Here is a 19,342-nt window from a genome sequence, read left to right on the forward strand (position 1 = left end):
ATGGCTTCTCACTCAGACTTAGTTTTGTTTAGTTTTTTAAAGTTTATATTTCTTATTGTGATAACACATATACAACATGAAATTTGCCATTTTAACCATTTTTAAGTGTATGATTCAGGGACATTAATTCATTTACAATGTTGTGCTGCTGTAGCCACCATTCATTACTAAAACTGTTTCATCATGCAGAACAGAAACTCAGTACCCATTAAACAGTAGCTCCCTATTCCCACAGCTTCTTGGTAACCTCTAATCTACTTTCTGTCTTTATGAATTTTTTTATTCTAGATATTTCCTTTAAGTGAAATCATATAATTTTTATCGTTTTGTATTTGGCTTAGTTCACTTAGTATAATATTTTCAGGGTTCATTCATTTTGTGGCATGTATCAGAACTTCATTCCTTTTTATGTCTGAATAATAGTCCATTGTATAATGTTATTACATTTTGTTTATCCATTTCTCTGATTTGTTTCTGCCTTTGGGCTATTGTGAATAATGCTCTTGTGTCCATGAAGGTACAAGTACCTGTTTGAGTTGCTGCTTTCAGTTCTTTGGAGTATATATCTAAGAGTAGAATTGCCAGGTAATAAAGGTAAATTTTTTGAGAAACCATTTTCCACATTCCCACCAGCAATACATGAAAGATCCAATTTTTTCACAATCCTCACCAACACTTGTTGTCTGTTTGATAATAAAATACATCCTGGTGAATGTGAAGTAGTATCTCATTTTGATTTTTCGCTAATGGTTAATAAATTGAACATTTTTTTCCATGTTTATAGGCCATTTGTATGTCTTCTTTGGAGAAATGTCTATTCAGATATTTTGCCCATGTTTTAATTATCATGTTTGTCTTTTTGTTGTTTTATTGTAGGAGTTCTTTATATAATCTGGATATTAAACCCTTATCAGATATATAATTCTCTTGTATTTTCTCCCTTTCAGTTGGTTTCCATTTTCTTGATAATGTCCTTTGGTGCATAAAAGTTTATAACTTTGATGAGTTCCATTTATCTATTTTTACTTTAGCTGCTCATGCCTTTGGTGTCATTTTTACAAATCCATTGACAAGTACAAGGGCACAGAAAATCTGCTCAAAATACATAAACTTTCTAATAGATTGCTTATGGATTCTTTCAGGTTTTCTAAATACAGGATGTTATCATCTGAAAACATAGTTTTACTCTTTCCTTTCCAATTTGGATGCCTTTTATTTCTTTTTCTTACTTAATTGTTCTGCCTAGAAAATCCACTATAATGTTGAATAGCCGTGGTGAAGCAGGCATCCTGACCTTGAAGGGAAAGCTTTTGGTATTTCACATGGGGGAAACTCTTCCATTCCTATTTTCAGGGGAAAAGTGCTGGATTTTGTCAGATCCTTTTTTTTCAATCATGTGTTTTCTTTTCCTTTCATTCTATTAATGCGATGTATCACATTGATGGATTTTCTTATGTTGAACCACCCTGGCATGCCTGGGATAAATTCTACTTGTCATGGTATATAATCCTTTCAGTATGCTTTGAGATTCATTTTCTAGTATTTTTCTGAGGATTTTTGTATCTATAATCATAGAAATGTCATTGACCTTTTCAAAGAACCAACTAATGATTTTGTTGATCCTCTCTGTTGTTTTATCTATTGTATTTATGTTTGGTCTAATCTTTATTATTTTCTTCCTTCTCCTAATTTTGAGTTTAGTGTCCTCTTGTTTTTGTAATTCCTCAAGGTGTGAAGTTAGGTTATTGATATTGAAATCATTCCTCTTTTTTAAATAGGAATATAGCATTTAGAGCTGTAAATATCCCTTTCAGCGCTGCCTTTGATGAACCCCATAAGTTTCAATGTGTTATGTTTTTGTTTTCATTCATCTCTGAAAATTCTTTGGTGTCTCTTTAATTCTTTTCTGAGCTGTTAATTGTTTAAGAGTAGGTTGTTTAATTTCTACATATTTCTGAATTTTCCAGTTTTCCCTTTGTTTTGATTTCTGCCTCTATTCCATTATGGTCAGGGATGTTACTCAAAAGTTGAAATGCTTTCACTCTTTTTACATTTATTTAGGCTTGTTTTGTGACCTAATATGTGATCTATCCTGGAAAATGGTCCAAGTGAGACAAATGCGTATTCTACTGTTGTGGGGTGAAGTTGAAGTGTCCTATATATGTGTTAGGTATATTTGGTTTATAGTATTATTCAAGTCCAATATTTCCATTTGATCTCCTGTCTAGATAGTCTTTCTGTTTTTGAAAGTGGTATATTAAACTTCCCTATTATTCTTGACTATGTATTTCTCCCTTCAATTCAATTCTCCCTTCAATATATCAAGAATATCAATTCTTGATTTATTTTGGGTCTCTATTATTAGGTTCATAAATGTTTAGAATTGTTATATCTTCTTGATGAGTTGCTCTTTTATCAAAATAAAGTGTCCTTGTCTCTTATAGCAGTTTATGACTTAAAATCTATTTTGTCTGATATTAGTATAACTCCATTGTCATAACAACAATTTGTAAGGACTATTTTTTTCTAGTCTTTTACTTTTACCATATTTGTGTCTTAGAGTTTAAGGTGAGCCTAGTCTTTTGTTAAAATTTGGTCATGTATTTTTATCCATTCTGCCAGTCTCTGGTTTGGATTGGAAAGTTTCATCTATTTACATTTAAAGTAATTACTGCTAATGTAGGAAACCTGCCACGTCCCTATTTGTTTGTTTAAGTCTTAAATCTTTTTATTCCTTCATTTTCTCCATTCCTGCCACCTTTTCCATCTAGTTCTTTTTTTTTTTTTTTTTTTTTAGATTCTGGGTCCTGGGATCGGGAATGAACCCAGGCCCTCTCTTATATGGGAAGCCAGTGCTCAACCACTGAGCCACATCCATTCCCCTGAGTTGGTTGTTTTATTTGCTTGCCTGTTGTTTTCTTTTGTTTTCAGGAGATACTGGGGACTAAACCCAGGACCTCCCATGTGGAAAGCAGGCACTCAATCATTTGAGCCATATCCGCTCCCTAGTTAATCTTTCATAGTGAACCATTTAGAATTCCTTCTCATTTCCTTTTGTGTATATTTTTAGATATTTTCTTTGGGGTTACTATGGCGTTTAAATTTATCACCTGCCATGTATAATCTTATTTTAATTGAACATCAATAGCATACACATATCCCATATCCGCCCCCATAACCTCCATCTTTTATGTTGTTTTTGTCACAGATAATATCTTTATGCATTGTGTCCAAATCATAGATTTGTAGTTGCTTTTTATGCATTTGTATTTTTTTAAACCAGTTTTATTGATACATAATAATAAAGCATACAGTTCATCCAAAGTGTACAATCAGTGTTGTTTGGTATAATCACTTAGTGTGCATTCATCACTTCAATCATTATTAGAGCATTATCATTCTTTCAATAATAATAGTAAACAAAAAACAGGCAAACAAGAAAATCCTTCACCTCTCTGAGCTTCCCCTGATGTACATAGCTGCTGTTTCTGACTATTCTTGCACAAATATTTGTTTATTTATTAAGCAATTTTGTTGAGATATTGTCACATACCATACGATCTATCCAAAGGGTATGATCATTGACTTTTAGTATAATCACAATGTTGTGTACTTATCACCACAAAAAATTTTAGAACAATTTCATTACTCCAAAAAGAAAAACTCCACATTCCTTTGCAGTCCTTTCCCAGCCCTACATAGAACCACTAATCTAATTTCATCTTTATAAATTGATTTATATTTACATTTGATATATATGGAATCCTACAATATGCAGTATTTTATTTCTGGTTTATTTCACTTAGAATAATGTGTTTTTTGTCTGATATTAACATCTTGTAGTGTTAACATACATTTGTGCACCTTCAAAGAAAGATGATCTTATATATGCAGTTTTACCCATTTTCATATTTCACATGTGGTTTTACTATGCTATAGAGTTCCATGTTACATTTTTTAGCTTTCCTTTTAGTAATATACATGAATTTAGACTTTTCTCCTTAAACCACTTTCATATCCATATACTAGAACTGCCACTAACAACCATGTTGTGCTTTCACCTTTTCTGTTCATTTCCAGAGTAACACATCTCCTTTTTACCAGTTCTGCACAAGTTAGCCATCACCTTTCATTCTCTAACCTCCTTCTATTTTCTGGTGACCCATATTCAAGTTAGTAACTCCATAAGATTACATAATATATTTAGTTCATGGTAGCGCAGTCATATAGTATTTGTCCTTTTGTGTCTGGCTTGCTTCACTCAACATTATGTCCTCCAAGTTATCCATGTTGTCATACGCTTTATGACTTCATTTCTTCTTATAACTGCATAATGTTCCATCGTGTGAATACATGACATATTGTTATCTATTCATCAGTTGATGACACCTGGGTTTTTTCCACCTTTTGGCAGTTGTGAATAATGCAAGAATATGAACATCAGTGTGCAGGTGTCTGTTCATATCACTGCTCTAAGTTCTTCTAGGTATATATTCAGTAGTTGTGTTGCAAATCCATATTCAACTTCTTTAGGAACCTCCAAAGAGTCCTGCACAGTGGCTGTACCATTCTGCATTCTCACTAACAGTGAATAATTATTCCTATTTCTCCACATCCCCTCCAACACTTGTAGTTCTCTATCTTTTTAATAGTCACCATTCTGATAGGTGTGAAATGATATCACATTTTAATTTTGATTTGCATTTCCCTAATTACTAATGATGTTGATCATTTTTTCATGTTGTTTTTTTTTTTTGCCATTTCTTCTTTGGACAAATGTCTTTTCAAGTCTTTAGCCCATTTTTTCTTTTTTTTTTCTATTTTTTATTTATTTGGGTTTTTTGGTTGTCTTTTGCTTTATTTGTTTTTACCCATTTTTAAAATCATGTTGTTTGTCTTTTTATTGTTGAGTTGTAGTATATCTTTATACATCATTGATATTAAACCCTTATCAGATACGTGATTTCCAAATATTTTCGCCCATTGAGTTGGCTGCCTTTTCACCCTTTTGAGAAAGTTCTGTGAGGTACAAAAGTTTAATTTTGAGGAGACCACATTTATCTATTTTTTTTCTTTTGTTGCATGTGCATTGGGTGTAAGTTCCAAGGAACCACCACCTATCACAAAGTCTTTAAGATGTTTCTCTACGTTTTGTTCTAGTTTTTTTTTTTTTTAATGGTCCTGGCTTTTATATTTAGGTCTTTGATCTATTTTGAGTTGATTCTTGTATAGGAAATGAGATGATCCTCTTTCATTCTTTTGGTTATGAATATCCACTTCTCCCAGCACCATTTGTTGAAGAGATTGTTTTGTCCCATCAACATGAACTTGGTCAGTGTGTCAAAAATTAGTTTGCTGTAGAAGTGAGGTTTTATTTCTGGACTCTCAGTTGTATTCTGTTGATCAATATGTCTATCTTTATGCCAATACAATGCTGTTTTGACCACTGTTGCATTATATTATGTTTCAAGGTCAGGCAGTAAAATTCCTCTTAAGTCACTCTTCTTTTTTAGAATGCCTTTGGGTTTTTGGGTGCACTTTCCATTCCAAAGGAATTTGGTAGTTGTCTTTTCTATCTATAAAGTAGGTTTTTGGAATTTTGATTAGTATTGCATTGAATTTATAAGTCAGTTTGGGTAGGATTGACGTCTTTATGATATTTAGTTAATCCATGATCATGAAATGTCTTTTCATTTGTTTAGGTCATCATTGATTTCTTTTAACATTGTTTTGTTGTTTTCTCTATAAAGTTCCTGTGCTTGTAACTTCGGTTAAATTAATTCCTAGGTTGTTGAGTTTTTTTGTGGTATTATAAATAGAGTTTTTTCTTCAGATTTTCAGTACTAGCATACAGAAACATTACTGAATTTTGTGTTGATCCTATCCTGCCACTTTGCTGAACTCATTTGTTAGCTCAGGTAGCTTTGTTGTAGACAGGTCAGAATTTCCTAAATATTGGATCATGTCATCTGCAAATAGTGAGTTTCCCTTCCTCTTTTCCTATTTGGATGCCTTTTTTTTCCCTTGTCTAAATAGGTCTAGCTAGAACTCTGGTACAATGTTGAACAACAGTGACAACAGTGGGCATCCTTGTCTAGTTCCTGACCTTAGACGGCAAGCTTTCAATCTTTCCCCAATGAATACAATGTTGGCTGTGTGTGTTTTTTATATACACTTTTTATTTTATTGAGGAATTTTCCTTCTATTCCTATCTTTTAAAGTGTTTTTATCAAGAAAGTATGCTGGATTTTGTCAAATGCCTTTTCTACATTGATTGAGATGATCAATCAATCAATTTTTTTCCTTCGATTTGTTATGGTGATTTATTACATTTATTGATCTTCTTATGTTGAACCAGCCTTGCATACCAGGATTAAATACCACTTGGTTGTGATGTATAAGTCTTTTGATATGCTCTTGGAATCTATTTGCAGGTATTTTGTTGAGAATTTTTACATCTATGTTCATTACAGAGATTGGTCTGTAATTTTCTTGTTTTGTCTTGATCTGGCTTTGGTATTAATCTGGCTTTGGTATTAGGGTAATATTGGCTTCATAAAATGTGTCGGGTAACTTTCCCTTCTCTTTAATTTTTTGGAAGAGTTTAAACAAGTTTGGTGTTAATTTTCTTCATTATGCTTGGTGTAATTCACCTGTGAAGCCATCTAGTCCTGGACTTTTCTTTGTTGGGAGATTTTCAATTTCAGATTCAATCTCTTTAAATGTGCTTGTATTTCTTGTAGACTCAGTTTAGGTTGCCTGTGCATTTCTAGGAATTTGTCCATTTCATCTAGGTTGTTTAGTTTGTTGGCATACAGTTTCTCATAATAGCTTCTTATGATCCTTTTTTATTTCTGTGGGGTCAGTCTTAAGTTTGCCCCTTTTATTTCTGATTTTATTTATATGCATCTTCTATCTCTTTTTCTATGTTAGTCTAGCTAGGGGTTTGTCAATTTTATTGATCTTCTCAAATAACCAGCTTTGGGTTTTGTTCATTTTCTCTGTTTTTTGTTGTTGTTGTTCCCAATTTCATTTACTTCTGCTATAATCTTTATTATTTCTTTCCTTCTGCTTACTTTGGGATTGGTTTGCTGATTTTTTTTTTTTTTTTGGATTGATTTATTTATACCCCCACCCCCACCCTATTGTCTGCTATTTGTGTCCATTTGCTGTGCTTTCCTCTGTGTCTTCTTGTCTTCTCTTTAGGCAGCACTGGGAACTGATCCTGGGACCTTCCGAGAGGTGCTTAATCTCTTGCACCACCTCAGATCCCTGGTCTGCCGCATCTCTTATTGTCTCACCTCTGTGTCTCTTTTTGTTGCATCATCTTGCTGTGTCAACTATCCTCTCAGGCCAGCTTGCCATGGAAGCAGGAGGCCCCGGGCATCAAACCCTGGACCTCCCATATGGTAGATAGAAGTCCAGTTGCTTGAGCTACATCCGTTTCCCAGGTCTGCTGTTCTTTTTCTAGTTTCTCTAGTTGTTCAGTTAAATCTTTGAATTTAGCTCTTTCTTTTTAATATATGCATTTAGGGCTATAAATTTCCCTCTCAAGACTGTTTGCTGTATCCCATAAGTTTTGATAATTTGTGTTCTTGTTTACATTTGTCTCAATATAGTTAGTGATTTCTCTTGTAATTTCTTCTTTGACATACTAATTATTTAGGAGTGTGTTCTTCAGCCTCCACACAATGGTGAATTTACTTTTTTCCTGTGTATTATTGATTTCCAGTTTCATTCCATTATGATCTGAGAAGTTGCTTCGTATAATTTCAGTCTTTTTATATTTATTGAGAGCTGCATTGTGCCCTAATATGTGGTCTATCCTGGAGAAAGATTCATGAGCACTTGAAAAAATGTATAATCTGCTGACTTTGGGTGCAATGTTCTGTATATATGTTAGGTCTAACCTGTTTATCGTATTGTTGAAGTTCTCTGTTTCCTTGTTTATCTTCTTTCTAGTCCTTTTACCTAATTATATGAATGGTGTGTTGAAATCTCCAACTATTTTTGTAGGGATGTCTGTTTCTCCCTTCAGTTTTGTCAGAATTTGCCTCATTTATTTTGGGGCACCCTGGTTAGGTACACAGATGTTTAAAATGACTGTTATTTCTTCCAAGTGGATTGTCCCTTTTATTAATATGTAATGGCCTCTGTATCTCTTTTAACTTTTTTGCATTTAAAGTATGTTTTGTCTGTTATTGGTATAGCTACCCCTGCTCTCTTTTGGTTAGTATTTGCATGGAATATCTTTTTCCAGCCTTTCACTTTCAGCTGCTTTCTATCTCTAGGTCTGAAATGAGTATCTTGTAAGCAGCATATTGATGGCTCATGTTTTAGTATCCTTTAGCCTTTGTCTTTTGATTGGGGAGTTTAATCTTGTCACATTGAATATATTACTGTAAAGGCATTATTTACTTCTACCATTTTATTCTTTGGTTTTCATATATCTTATTTTTGTCTTTTTGTGGGACTCTTTCTACTGTTCTTCTATACTCTCCTCCAAGTCTCTCCTTCCTGTCTTTTTCTTTCCAGCTCTAAGGCTCCCTTTAGTATTTCCTGCAAAGGTAGATTCTTTTTTATGAACTCTGTTTCTGTTTGTTGGTGAATTTTGAAATTTACCTTCATATTTGAAGGACAGTTTTGCTGGATAAAGAATTCTTGGTTGGTAGTTTTTCTCTTTCAGTATCCTAATTGTATCACACCAGTGTCTTCTTGCCTCCAAGGGTAACCCTTGCATATGGTAGTTTGCTTCTTCCTTGTTGCTCTCGGAATTTTTTTCTTTATCTTTGACATTTGACATTCTCAAGCATATATGTCTCGGAGCAGTTCTGTTCATATTTATTCTCATTGGGGTATGCTATGCTTCTTGGAGATATAAGTTCATTTCTTTCATGAAAGGAAATTTTCAACTATTATTTCCTTAAATATTCTCTTTGCCCCTTTTCACTTCTCTTCTCCTTCTGCAACTTGCATGACATTTATGTTGTGTTTCGAGTTATCTTACAACTCCCTGAGTCCCTGCTCTATTATTTCCATTCTTTTTTCCTTTTAATTTCAGCTGTTCTGTCTTCATTATCACTTATTCTTTCTTCTTTTATTTCAAGTCTGCTGTTTCATGCCTCAAATGTATTTTTGATCTCATCTATTGTGTCTTTCATTCCCATGAGCTGTGTTACTTTTTTATTCAGGTTTTCAAATTCTTCTTTGTTCTTCCTCAGTGTCTTCTTTATGTCCTTTATCTCCTTATCCATATTGTCTTTCAACTCATTAATTTCATTTTGGAAACTTGCGTGCATCTTGTTGATTAACTGACTCAAATCCTGCATGTCTTCTGGGGCTTTGATATATTCCTTTTCTTAGGCCATTTCTTCCATTTTCTTAGTATGGCTCATAATTTTTTGGTGATGTCTGATTATGGTGGTGAGTTTACTCAGATGCTCGATTTCTCTCTCTTTTGTAGGGTTTTAGTGGCAAAAGGCTGTGTGTTACTGCCTGTTCTTTGTTTCTTGGTTTAACCTGTTGTGGGTCTTTAGGACTGTTGCTGTTAATTGCTCAAATCTGGGTCCTGTACCCAATAATGGGTTGCAGACCCACTTCCTAGTACCATGGGGAGAGAGGTGCTAAAGGCCAGAAAAACCTTCTCTTACTTATTTATTTTATTTTCCTCATGTGCACTTATTTGGTCTGCTAGCAGATGGCAGTTCTTGGCTACTTTCTCAGTTCAATGCCTGATCAGAATGTGTTTGTTGCAGCACAGATCAGATCACTGTGACAGAGGTTCCTGCCTAGAGGCTAAGAATCTCCCAAATCAAACTTTCTCAGAGGCATCTCTCCAACCTTTGCTGTCAGCCTCCCTCCCTTTTCCTGGGTAGGAAGTAATTCCACTCTACTCTTAAGTCCTCAGCAACCAAACCCAGTGAGTAGAAAGGGAGATTGAGAAGGTTGGATCTCTTTAGTCCCTTGCTAACTCCTAAGTCAAACAAAGGTGCAGTTCCACCCAACCTGAAAGGTCTTGTGGGAGACAGCAGACCAAATTTGTGGGTCAAAAGCTGAGTCAGCCTTAGTCTGTGTCCTCTCTTCCCTTTCCCAAGGAGGTGGATCCTACCTCTGTGGGGCCTACTTTGTAGCCACCAGCCCCGAGGCCTTAGAATCCAAAGTGTCTTATTGTGTGGGGGAGGGAGTCCAGATTTGCAGTTGTGGCTTTTAACTCACAGTTTTGCCACTGTGACTCTTTTCCTTTGCCCTTTTCTCCTCTGGGTTGTGTCCAACTTCCCCTGGTGTCCTAAACCCTAGAAGATTTTTTCCAAGCCATTTCTGCCTGTCCTCTAGCTATTTTTCTGGGACAGAAGAGAATCCTGTGTCTTTCTAGTCACATTTTTCCCAGAAGTCCTATTTGTATTTTAAATCACATCAGAAACAAAAAGTGGGGTTACAAAGCAAGAATACAATAGTCCTGACATTTATAGTTAGTTACCTTTCCTGGAGATCCTTATTTTTTTATACAGTTTTCAAGATACCATCTAGCATCTTTCCTTTTCAACCTGATATACTCCCATTAGCATTTTTCTGTAGAGTAGGTTTAATTGTAACGAACTCCCTCAGATTTTATTTATCTCAATATCTTAAATTCTTCTTCATTTTTGAAAGACTGTTTTGCTGGATATAGAATTCTTGTTTGATAGCTTTTTTTTTTCTTTTGGTGCTTGAAATATGTTATCCCACAGTCTTCTCACCTTCATCATTTCAGAAGAATATGTGACCATATTATTGATGATCCCTTATACAAGACAAGTTACTTCTTTTTTGCTACTTTCAGAATCTTTGTCTTTGACATTTGGCAATGTGTTTCAGTTAGATCTCTTGGAGTTTACCCTTTTTTGAGTTTGTTGAGCTTCTTCAGTGTTTATGTTCATGTCATTTTTCAACTTTGGTAAGTTTTCAACCATTATTTCTTTATTTCTTCCTGCCCCTTTCTCTTTTGTCCTTCTGAGATTCTCATAATGCATATCATGGTGTACTTGATCTCCCAAGGTCCCTTTGGTTCTGTTCATTTTTCTTAATTCCTTTTTCTTTTGTCTCCTCAGACTGGATAATTTCATTTGGCCTATCTTCAAGTTCACTGATTCTTTCTTCTGCCAGTTCAACTCTTCTGTCAAATCCTTCTTAGAGAATTTTATTTCTGTTATTATACTTTTCAGTTCCAGAATTTGTATTTGGTTTCATTTTATAATTTTTATCTCTTTATTGCAATTCTAATTTTATTCACATATCTATATCTATGTTTTTCTTTACCTCTTAGAGCATATTTAAGGCAGTTGTTTTAAAGTCATTGTTTCATAAGTCCAGTGTCTGGCTTTCTTCATTGATGATTTCTGTCACTTTGTTTCTTCCTTTGAATGGGCCATCTTTTTCTTTGTATGCCATGTGGATTTTTCTTGAAATCTGGACATTGGAATATTTTGATTTGTTAACTTTGGAAATCAGATTCTAGCCTGTCTGCAAGGTTTATGGTTTTCTTCTATATAACTAAAGACTCTAGTAGTCTATATTTTTAAGTGATTTTTCCAAAATATTAATGAATAGCCTGTTTTCATTGCCATTTTACTCACTGACCTCTATTTGTTAAGGTTGTATTCAGCTGGTGTTATGACAGAGATTTCCTTGAATGCCAGGAGCTACCACCACCACTAGCAACAACAAAAAAGAAAAAATACCCACTTCTCCCATTTTTTGAGATTGGCTTTCTGTTGGTATACTCCTTTAGCACTCAGCCAGACTTGTAGTGAGCCTAAAGAACTGCCTGAGTTTAAAGGTTAGGGTCCTCTTAGGTCTTTTCTGAGTATGCATCTTGCCCTGGGCATGGCCTTATAAATTCCTCCTTATATACAGATAGTCTTGGATGCTCTATTTTCCCCCAAGAAATTCTCTTCAGCCTTTCTTTGCAGGCCCTTTCCTTCCATAATGTATTGTATATCTTATCTGTAATATTTTGCCTAGGTAGCTGCAGTTTGATTGCTTTCTTACTGTGTTTTAGTGGCTATGCCATCACTTCTTTGTCCAGAGTGAGTTCTGGAACAGATGAGACAGAGATGATCGCTTTGGATATGTTCTTCAGTCTTTCACTAGACAAGTTGAAACAAATGTATATATACCCCAAAACTGCAAATAAGGAATATCCTGCTCCCTTCACAACCTAGGAAGAGGGACCTGATTTGGGAGAACAAGTTGCTGCCCTTCTGAGCCAGGGCATGGATGGGGGAAGTGTTAGTAAAAGCACCATGGGTCTCTCCTATTGTTTTTAATTTGCCTTTTTCTTGACACAGTATTCACTTAAATTGCTGGAAACTTTTGACTGTTCTCCAGAGTTCTGAAAGTTGACTTTGCCAGTTTCAGCTTGTTTAGAGTTTCTAAGTAGATATGGAAATTTGGAGCTGCTTTACTCCACCATCTATCTGACATCCCTCCTACCCAGTGTTAGTTTTGAAAACAATTAATAAGCCATTAATATTTTGCTTTTTTATCTATGTATTTAAATGGTGGATATTGAGTATAACATTTTCTCTGATGTGACCCACAATTAGAAAAAGACTCTCTAATCATGTTAAAGCCAATGTAAAGGCTATTGGTTAGCATAGATGATAGCAAAGCACTTTGAGAATGTAAATAATGCTGTTACCCGTATTGATAAATAACTGTCAATTAATAACTGTAATACTAAAATTTTTTAAAAAATTGATAATTGTACTGCTGTGTCAGAGATAGCTGCATAGGTAAGAGACCTGCCTTTGAATTTCATTCAGAAAACTATTTAAGCAAGTATGCTGAAAAACATTTCTGAAAACTACATCCTAAAACAAATTACATTTTCTTGTAGAAATTACATTGGGAGAACATGTTCTTGATGAAGCACCCAAAATAAATTAATTGTATTTTAGGTGATTTTTATTTAGAATAATTGATTTTTTTAGAAAGTTTTCAAATCATCTATGTATTTGAAAATATCACCAAAAATCAATTATCATTGAAAATTTTAGAGAATAGGAATTTCCTGAGACTGAAAAATTATAAATCTTTTTTTTTCCCTTCATTTCCTCTACCCTTATAGTCTCAAGAGGAAAAGAAGGGGAACAGATGTAGCTCAAGTGGTTGAGCGCCTGCTTCCCAAGTACAAGGTCCAGGTTTTGATCCCTGGTACCTCCTAAAAACAAAACAAACAAAAACAAGAAAACCAACTCTCACTGGGGAGTGGTCAAGCACCTGCTTCCCATGTATAAGGTCCTGGGTTCCATCCCTAGTACCTCCAAAAAAAAAAAAAAAGAAAAGAAGCATAGTACATATGTGTAGAAATGCAGAAGAACAGTGCTGACAGTGCAATATTGGTAATATTTATATGTTTTTATATGTATGTGTATATACTGACAGTTGTATGTTTATATTTTTATACTGATAATTACTACGTATAAATTTGTGTGCATATGTTTGTGTACAAAAATATATACATATATAAAATACACTTGGTTCTCCATAGCCCCGTAGACCCAGCTTTAAGCAGAGGGCATGGAAGAATGAAAGAAAATGGTAGGTGCCAGATAATTTTGTATGTGACCGGAGTTGGGTAGATGCAGAAAGAAAATGTTGAGGGAATTCCTCTTTGTTGGCTTCTCTTTTCTCTGTGAAATTGGAGATGAGGTGGTCCTCTAAAGATTTAAGGAGAAAGAAATGAGGCTGACAGCTTGAATAGTATGTAAAGGTGTGAAATAGTTGCAGGAATGTAAAGCAAAGGGAGTGGAAGGATTACTGGTTAGCCTTGAGGACCCATCCAAGTTTGAGACCATGAATTCTTTATGGGTAGGAGAAGTATTTTAGTAAGTATTAGACATTGATTCTCTGAACAATCATTTCATTATACCTTTTTAATTAAATAAATGTACTTTTTTTTGTTTGGGAACTAAATATGTTTAGAACATTCTTTAATAGAATCCCTGAGTCATTCAAAATACTTGAATCTGTACCTTAGATAAATATGAGTTGCTTGCTGAATTATATAGCACTTATTCATTATGAGTATTCATAAGCATTGGTTTAGTGAGTAGCAGATCACCAGCAAACACTTACATGCTGTATGTTTTTTTTTTTTTTTTTCATCTATACACAGGGGATTTTTCTGAAGAAAGCCATGTTATCTTGTTGGTTAGGCACGATTATACAAACAAGTTGCTCAGTGACAATTTGGCTCAATGGGAGAAGCCATGCAATAATACTGTGTCCATTGCATAAGTAAGAACTAGCTTATAGTGAAGACTGAAAAGAGAGTGCATGACTGTAACACTAACAACATTCTGTAAAAATAAGCACTGTTTGTTATCTTTGAGTTGAAATATATTGTAAAATAATTGAAACAAAGGGTGTCATGGACCTAATTTGAGAAAGTTTTAACTATCTCCTTGAAAATAAACCACCTCTTATATAAAAAATTTAGTGTGAAATCATTCAGTGATAATCATTTATATTTATCAATTCTATTCACTTCTATACAACTGTTCAGTCATTTGACTTATAGGGATTTGAATTTAGGATTTGATTTAAGCCCCAAATCTTTAAATAAAAAGAAAATAAGTCATTTTGACAGACTTACAAATAATCCTTTGTCTTGGAAATAAACATGTTTCCTTATATACCAACTAAATTTAGAGTTTATATAAATAAACTATAACACATGATAAAAGTGGAAGAAGACCCTTATTCCTCACCCATTGTGATTTTATACACATAAAAGAAATGACTCAGATACACTTTTCCCATTGTTAAGTTTCAGATAGATCTTTTTTTGCCTTCTTGTGCAATGTTTCTTCCATGATAATGAATGTGTTACCTTTTTTTCATTTCATTTCATTTGTTTTCTTTTTTTTTCTATTTTTGATCCTTTGGTGAAGATAGGATAAGGTCTGAATATTTCAAAAAGGAGCTAACTTAAAAATGTGACAAACACATGCCACTGATGAACAGTAGCATGATGAAAAACAGTATGAATTAAATATTCAAATATTAATTTCTCATTCAGGTGTGAAAGTTTTGGTAAATGTACACATTTGAAACATGCATATTTGGAACATTACTTGAAATATAGTCTTCAGCCTGTCCATTGGTGATATGACTTTATTCTTCTCTTCTGGTTTCTCAAGGAATTTCTCCTCAAATATGTAGAGGAATTCAGTGCAGTGATTTTCCCTACACTTTCCAGCAACTCTTTCCTTGCCTTCCCTTTTCTATTGTCCAGCTTTTTTGTGTCCATGGAAATATCAACAAAACATAATTTTAGTGGGCTAATCTGCTATATAAGTAAACATCTTATGCATTCAAATGAAATAGTAATGGCTTTAATATTGCTCAGTATTTAGTTTATAACAGCCTTTTGTTCTCTCCTTTTCAGTAGTGTCTGCCAATTTTTGGCTCTATTCCTTGTCCCACTCCCTGTTCTTTGTCCCACTCTCTATTCCTCTTCTATTATTTAGTTCTTCTTTAATCCTGTTGATTTTAGTGCCAACAACATTTTCTTTACAGCACTCATCACCTTTGTTCCCATCATGACTTTTAGCTCCCCAACATTTCTTCACTCAAATTGAGCACTCATCCATCCATCCAGCACATATGGTGAATAAGCTTATATGCTGGAAGAGAAGTCAGACACATAAATAGGCAACTGTATCACATTGTGGTACTTGCTGGAATAGGATTAAGTTCAGAGATCTTTGGGAACAAATAAGACGGTGGGGGGGAAGAATTTGAGTTTTTGGGGAAAGGAATAGCTAAACTGAAGTTTGAAGCACTTGTAGAAACTAGTGAAGCAAGAAGAGAGGCAGAGAAGGAATGTTATTGGCACCAAAAATATTTCAAATATCTAGGCGGGAAGAGTCTGTTTAAGCATTGATTGTAAGAAACAAAAAGGGAGAAGTTGATCCTTCTGAAGTCTAGAAGGACTCCTTTCCTTCTTTATTTTGGCCCTGAGACAGCACGACTTTCAAGTTGACAAACTGAGGTTTGAATCCTTCTGCATGAGGCCTTCTCTGATCATCCTATTTATAATAGCAGACCTCCTCCTCTAGTCCCTATTCCCTTTTGCCACTTTATTTTTCTCCAGATACTTATCACCATATGATATACTTTTTACTTATTTCTGTACTATCTGTGCCACAATTGTAAATTTAATAAAAACATAGATATTTGACTGTTTAATAACTGCTATATCATCTGAAACAGTGCCTTTCAGAGAGTCGATGCTCAGTAGACTTTTGTCAAAAGAAATAATTCTGGTTCCTATCTATTAAATAGTTATGTAACTTTTGGCAATTTACTGAACCATTCCAGGCCTTGGTTTCCGCATTGGTTAAATAGGAATAATATCTACCCATTGAGGAGTAAATAAGATGATTTATTTAAAGTCATCAGCATGATACTGTTCCACAGTTCTGTGAAATCTTTAGGACCAGATGTATTTTGCAAACAGAATTTTTCATATTTTAGAACAATAATAAGGAGCATCTATTACATATTACATAATGTTTTAGAGGAACTGGAATAGTAGTCCATAATCAATAACATTTCTGCCCAAAATATATAAACATTCATGGTTTAAATAGGTTAAATGAAGATTGTAGTAGTTTCATATCTGTTCAGATTAATTTTTGCCTCTTAACAAAGTTCAGGTCAGGTTTTGCAGCCCAGTTAGTGATAGAATACTTTCATTTTTCAGAGCTTTATGGATTTGGGAACGTGGATATGGGATTTTGGACCTGTGCGTAATACACAGTAGGTGTTCTGTAAATGTCTCCCTCCCCTTTTTTTCTGTACATATCTACATGTTGCTTAATATACCTAGGAGAATGGGTCTCTACAAAGACAGGGATCATTCTCTGTTTTGTTTACTGATGTACCCCAAGTGCCCAAAACACTGTCCTGGACATAGTTCATGCTCAATAAATATTATTGATTAAAGAAGGGAAATGCCATGTTTATGAAATGAAGTTAATTTTATTTAAGTGTTAGTATTATTGAAGTATCTAGAGTAGATAAAAATCCAGTTTTAATTTTTACTATAAAGAAAACAGCAGATTTTTCTGATTTTAAGAAAATTTCTATACATTTCTGCAGTCTTATATATATATTTTTTTCCCTTTGTTTACATTACAAATGACAAATGGTTTGCATTATGAAAAAGGACTAAGTCTCATTCATTCCAAAAATATTTACTGAGAACCTAACATGTGCCAGCTTTGTGACTGCTAATAGATAGTTATAAAACAAGATAGATCTTGCTTGTTTTCTTTGAAAAGTTTGAGTCAGTTTTTGCAATTCTTGTGCTGACAGTTGAGCAATAAATTATACCTCAGATCCTTTCACCTTTTACTACTTTCTGTTGTTTAGTCATCCCCACATAGACCACATCTAAGTCATCAAGTGCTTTATAAAAACGTTGAAAATATACCATGAAATTTAGAGGAGGAAAATTATTAAGTTGTGGGAGAATATTGATATCCAAATGTATATAATATTCTCTGCTCCATTCAGAATATTTACTTTCTATTCCTCATATACTTTAAAGATTCCTGGCTTAAATCTTGTTACACCTCTAAGATCATAAACTATATATAGATAATCTCTCAGGGTGTGGTCACGAAATGAATATCAGGTGTAACAAATACTTTGAGTCCCATGATACATTTTTGTTTTTGTTTATTTTTGCATTATCAGTAGTGACTTTTTTTTCCCATGATACATTTTTATTAAGAAATAATCTCTTTTTCACAGAATGACACAGATGAATTCTCTTAAGCATAGCTGGGCTGAATTAAGATGCTTTGATATTTAAACCATAGGATACTTCAGTTGTTTTAAATGTACTGTCTAATTGCTTTGATATTTGTTTAGATTTACATTATTTGAGAACAAAATTCATGAGATGAATTGCATATTAATCTTTAGCTGCAACATACTTGTGAGGAGTTTTGGAATCTTTTTATGTACGTAAGAGTACTATATACTTGTTATCCTCTAATTTTAGTTACAGTGTGTGCTCTGATCTTCATTCATAATTTTTATGGGTTTCACTTTGCTTCTCTGTAGTTGTGGTAAAGTGTACCAAGGACATTCTTATAGCTAACTCCTAAGGGAAGAGTTTAAAAGGAACAATCTTTAGTTAAAATAGAAAGCAGCAAACTAATCCTTAAAGGGATGTGCTGTTGTTTGATATTGAGAAAACAATCCACAGACAGTTCCTTATATTATTTAATAAATCAACATTTAGAGCTATTACATGAAGTTCTTCCTTGTAATTTATATTATAACACATTCTCTTGTTCACAGCATAAACAAATGTAAAAATTACTATGAAGTACTTGGAGTTACAAAAGATGCTGGTGATGAAGATTTGAAAAAAGCTTATAGAAAACTTGCTTTGAAGTTTCATCCAGACAAAAACCATGCACCTGGAGCAACAGATGCTTTTAAAAGTAATGTAAACCTTTTAAAGCAATTTTGCCAAGCTCTTTTTTATAATCCACTTTGCCATGTTTCAGAATATTAAATTCTCCTTTCAGACTGGTGCATTTAGAAACCAGTATAAGCAAGCATCCATCCAGACAATCCTTTAAAACTTCAGTATCAACGTGTTATAGCAAGAGCCAAACAAATGACAGTTTTGTCATTTCTGTAATTTTTGACAAAGTCCTAAGTAATTGTTTAGATGACACCCATGCATACTTTCTAGTTTACCAAGCCCAACAAGCATAATGATTTTGCATGCGTTTCTAGCCAATTGTCATGTAGTTCTAAGTGAACTAAAAGCAAAATATAGTTTTTGTGAGATTTTAAGGTCATTAGAGATTGTTTAGTATTGAGATATTACTTAGAATAGCTCTCTGCCCAGTGTTCTTCATATTTCTATTAACCCTGGCCAATCTTTGTAATATTTTTGCATTTTTTCATATGTAGTTGTAACTTGATTTTTTTATTTTTAAGAATTACTTTCTTTCCTTTTGCTTACTATCATCTGTTTTTCCTGAATATTTCATTTTGTTTTTGGCCAATTTGGTAAGCAAATGTCTGAGAATTGATTTTGTAATTTCTTATCTTATGTACAATTTTTTCATAATACTTCCAATTCATAGTAAAACGTTTAAATTTGTCATTGTTCATTCTGAATTTGGCATTCATAGAGCCAATATATAATAATTACAGTAAAATGTTGGGGTCTTGGAATAATAGGAAGGAAATACTCATTTTCAAAATGCCCCCAAAAGATTAAAGATTCTATTCGTCTTTCATAAAAAAAATTGTTAAAATT

At 33.7% G+C, this 19,342-nt stretch overlaps 1 protein-coding gene across 1 annotated transcript in view; it reads left to right on the forward strand.

The window, feature by feature from the left end:
* The window catches only part of DNAJB14 (DnaJ heat shock protein family (Hsp40) member B14), a 60,404-nt gene that overhangs the window by 19,427 nt on the left and 21,635 nt on the right, over nt 1-19,342 (forward strand). The window contains exon 3 of the mRNA XM_004461954.5: nt 18,364-18,509. Within this exon, the coding sequence (XP_004462011.1) occupies nt 18,364-18,509 (146 nt within the window). The remainder of the gene's footprint in view (nt 1-18,363; nt 18,510-19,342) is intronic.

Source organism: Dasypus novemcinctus, chromosome 1, assembly GCF_030445035.2.
Source record: "Dasypus novemcinctus isolate mDasNov1 chromosome 1, mDasNov1.1.hap2, whole genome shotgun sequence".
Lineage (NCBI taxonomy): Eukaryota > Metazoa > Chordata > Mammalia > Cingulata > Dasypodidae > Dasypus > Dasypus novemcinctus.